Here is a 3,520-nt window from a genome sequence, read left to right on the forward strand (position 1 = left end):
GGGGGGGGTTCAATTGGGGAAAAAAGGAGACATGTAAAACTTTAGACAATAAACAAACAAAAAAATTAAAATAAATAAATAAATAAATAAATAAATAAATAAATAAATAAGAAAGTGAGCATGCTGCCTGACTACAGAACTGGTTGCTAAGCACATAAGTGCTGAATGACTTTATGGTTATTCTGAGATAAACTCTGAGTATTCATACTTACAGATACTTTTACATTCTTTATTTCTGCTTTTTTTTTCTTCTTTGGATTGAATTTTATAATGAAAAAGAGGAATTACCTCTTCAAGGACAGTTTGGAATAAACCCTAACACATTCAAGAGTACTTGCTGTCAATCCCTTTTTATTTAAAGTGAGGTATATAAATAAATAAGTAAAAAATAAAATTTAACTAAGCCAAATCCTCAGCCATTCCTGGTCCCCTAAAGTTTTACCTAAGATTCCTTGCTCCCAGCTAAATATCCACAGCACCTTTCCCCAGAGTGATCTATGAGAGTCATTGTTGAATAGCCTTTCTCTACGGAATCATAACCCTGGTGTATAGGTTGGGCAGGTAATATTAGGCAGAATTGTGTGCTGAAAATAACAAAAGGTTGGACGGCCTGTCTGCTCTCTGTCATATACCAGGCACAGTCTTTGGGCTCATCCATTAACTTTCTTGAGCCTGGGTTTCTTCACCATTAACCAGGACTAGGATACCTGTTCTTATTGCAAAGGGTTGTATGGAATTTAAATGAGGTGATGAATGTGAAGTGCTTTGCAGACTTTAAAAAGCTGTGCAAATATATGATGTGATCATTTTAATTGTCCTCATTATTTCTGTGTTGGGTAAGACATGATCATAAACAAGACAGAGATTTATCTGATGTTGCCTTTAGTATATATTTTTCATTCATTTACATATCAGGTTCCTCCTCCCTAGTCAAAACATATAGCTTTGCTCTTGTCATCAATGAGGCATTTTTCCCACCATGATAAGAGGTGAACCTAAATGGGGATAAGCTTATTATTGCAAGTTTCAGGACCTACTCACTGTGGAGCAATGCTTGTGCATTATCAAGAAAAGAAGTTTGGAAAGGAAAATGAGGTTACCCACCAAAAAACACACAACACACCTCACACAAAAACTTAACTGTGAATGATGCTTTCTTTTTCTTTTTTTTCCATAGTTTTCTTTCTTTACTGTCAGCATGTGGCTTACTTGTAGAAGAGTTGTCACTTCTGAGTAGAAACATTTCTTAAGCCTGGAGAAGGTCATATGTCATTGCCCAAATTGGGTAAAGGAAAGTCAGAGAAACCAGAAGATGTACTGAGGCTTTGTAGTTATTGTGTTTAATGGTTTTCACTAAAGATTCTGCAATTCAGTAGAAGTGGAGAGAAAAGAAAGTTTAGAAAAGAAAGATTGAATGACTCAAAAAATGGAACCTTTCCTTGTCAATGAAGAAGCTTCTCAGGTTTCCATGCTAAATTCTCCATTGCCTCCAAAGAAACTAAACAGTGAGTTTTGTTTCACTGTAGTTGAAAGAGTATCTGTCATATGCCAAGAATATTACATTTGTTTAAAGATGAATTCTAGACCTAACCTTTTCATGAGCAAGGATAAACGTGTCTCAGTTTTATGTATTTTGAGTTTGATGATATGTGTGTTATAGCCTTTGCTTCTTTCCTCTTCCACTAGGTTCTTATTCATTCTCCTAGGTCCTAAGGGGAAAGGCAAGTCCTACCATGAGATTGGCAGAGCCATTGCCACCTTGATGTCTGACGAGGTAGGAAATCGGGAAGATGATGATCTGTGAAAGTCTTACTTGTGTGTTTTCATTCTGTGATTTGGCTGTCACTGTAAGTTAATACAGTGACTTGAACTTCTTAAAAAATACTTAACTTACATCAGTTTTAAGAATGGAAAATGTGCCCTGGACAGGTGGCTCAGATGGTTGGAGCATCACTGTGTACACCAAAACGTGGTGGGTTCACTTCCTGATCAGGGCACATACCCAGGTTGTGGGTTCGATCCCCAGTCAGGCGGAGGCAACTGATTGATGTTTCTCTCTCACATTGATTTTTCTTTCTCTTCCAATTCCCTGCTCTAAAATCAGTAAAAATAAATACAATACAATACACACACACAAATAATGAAAAATGTTTATAAAATAAAGGAAAATATATTTATCCCAATATGAAATTAACATTTTGAAAACTGTGGATGTCAGCTTATTTGCCATGAAGCTCATTATAAAGAAGGCTGACAACCTATATCCTTCTAATTAAATGATGTACATTCAGCAAGTTCTTTCTTTGGATATTTGCATAAAAGGCATGGAGCATTTGCTGCCTTGGATGGTTTAGTTGTTGCCTCAATAACTGGATAAGCATATAGACACTCTCTGCATTCCAGAATGTACATAATTCTTTTTGCCAGTTCCATTTTTCTCACCTAGCTGATGATCCTAAAGTCCCTTACACATATCCTGTCTTTCAAAGCTAGACAGATGATCGCCTACACTTAAAACCCTTTGGTTTAGGTGTTGCCAATATAGCTCAGATTTTCTTTTTTTAAAAATAGCTAACATTATTTTTGTGTTTGAAAGCTGAAGTGTTTTGCTCTTAACCTGATCTTAATACTCAGTTTGATCTTTTCCTTCTTGGATTATCAGCAGTGGTTTGTCCCGGTAGTTTTTATTTCAGGGAATGACTCTTCAGTGTATTTCTCCAAATCATTTTCATTTGGTTTCCATAGCAACTATATCAATAATGGTACATACCAGTGGGAGAAAATAGGCAATGTTATTTTACAGTATTGATAGAAAAAAAAACATATAAAAGAAACAGCCATTTGTTTCTCATGCCTCTCCCTATATTCTTTGGGTTCATTACTGAAATATTTTGGGGCAAGCTGAATAACAGGAAATGTGAGAGTGTGGTTATAGTAATATTAAAGTGGATTATGGGTTATATTCTTTAGGCTGGGCATGTGAGGCATGTGGAGAGTTGTTGGATCAGCACACCTCTTCTTCTTCTTCTTCAGGTGTTCCATGACATTGCTTATAAAGCAAAAGACAGGCAGGACCTGATCGCTGGCATTGATGAGTTCCTAGATGAAGTCATTGTCCTTCCCCCTGGGGAATGGGATCCAACGATCAGGATAGAGCCTCCTAAGAGTCTTCCATCGTCCGACAAAAGGTAAATTATCAAGCAGTTGGGGGTGTTAAACTTTGAGAAAGAGATTATGTTTGGCAAAGGAAATGGAGTCAGGCTACTGCCCTAATATTTTTAGGTTCCCATTTAACTTGATGTATTATGTCATTTCAAGTGAATCCCATATGTGCCTTGGTTTGACATTTCATTGACATTGTAAAATGAATGTTATATGTTGTGATGTGCTTTGGTGATTACAAAGTAGAACGGTATGGAGTTTCCTCAAAAAACTAAAAATGGAACTCCCATTTGACCCAGTGATCCCACTTCTAGGAATATATCCCTAGAAACACTAATTAGAAAGGATATATGCACCC

At 36.5% G+C, this 3,520-nt stretch overlaps 1 protein-coding gene across 8 annotated transcripts in view; it reads left to right on the top strand.

The window, feature by feature from the left end:
- The window catches only part of SLC4A4 (solute carrier family 4 (sodium bicarbonate cotransporter), member 4), a 311,607-nt gene that overhangs the window by 224,219 nt on the left and 83,868 nt on the right, over window positions 1–3,520 (top strand). For all 8 annotated transcript variants that reach the window (XM_014529484.1, XM_005881630.2, XM_005881629.2 and 5 more), the window contains 2 exons: window positions 1,687–1,774; window positions 3,034–3,188. In XM_014529484.1, the coding sequence (XP_014384970.1) occupies window positions 1,687–1,774; window positions 3,034–3,188 (243 nt within the window). The remainder of the gene's footprint in view (window positions 1–1,686; window positions 1,775–3,033; window positions 3,189–3,520) is intronic.

Source organism: Myotis brandtii, unplaced genomic scaffold (assembly GCF_000412655.1).
Source record: "Myotis brandtii unplaced genomic scaffold, ASM41265v1 scaffold681, whole genome shotgun sequence".
NCBI lineage: Eukaryota > Metazoa > Chordata > Mammalia > Chiroptera > Vespertilionidae > Myotis > Myotis brandtii.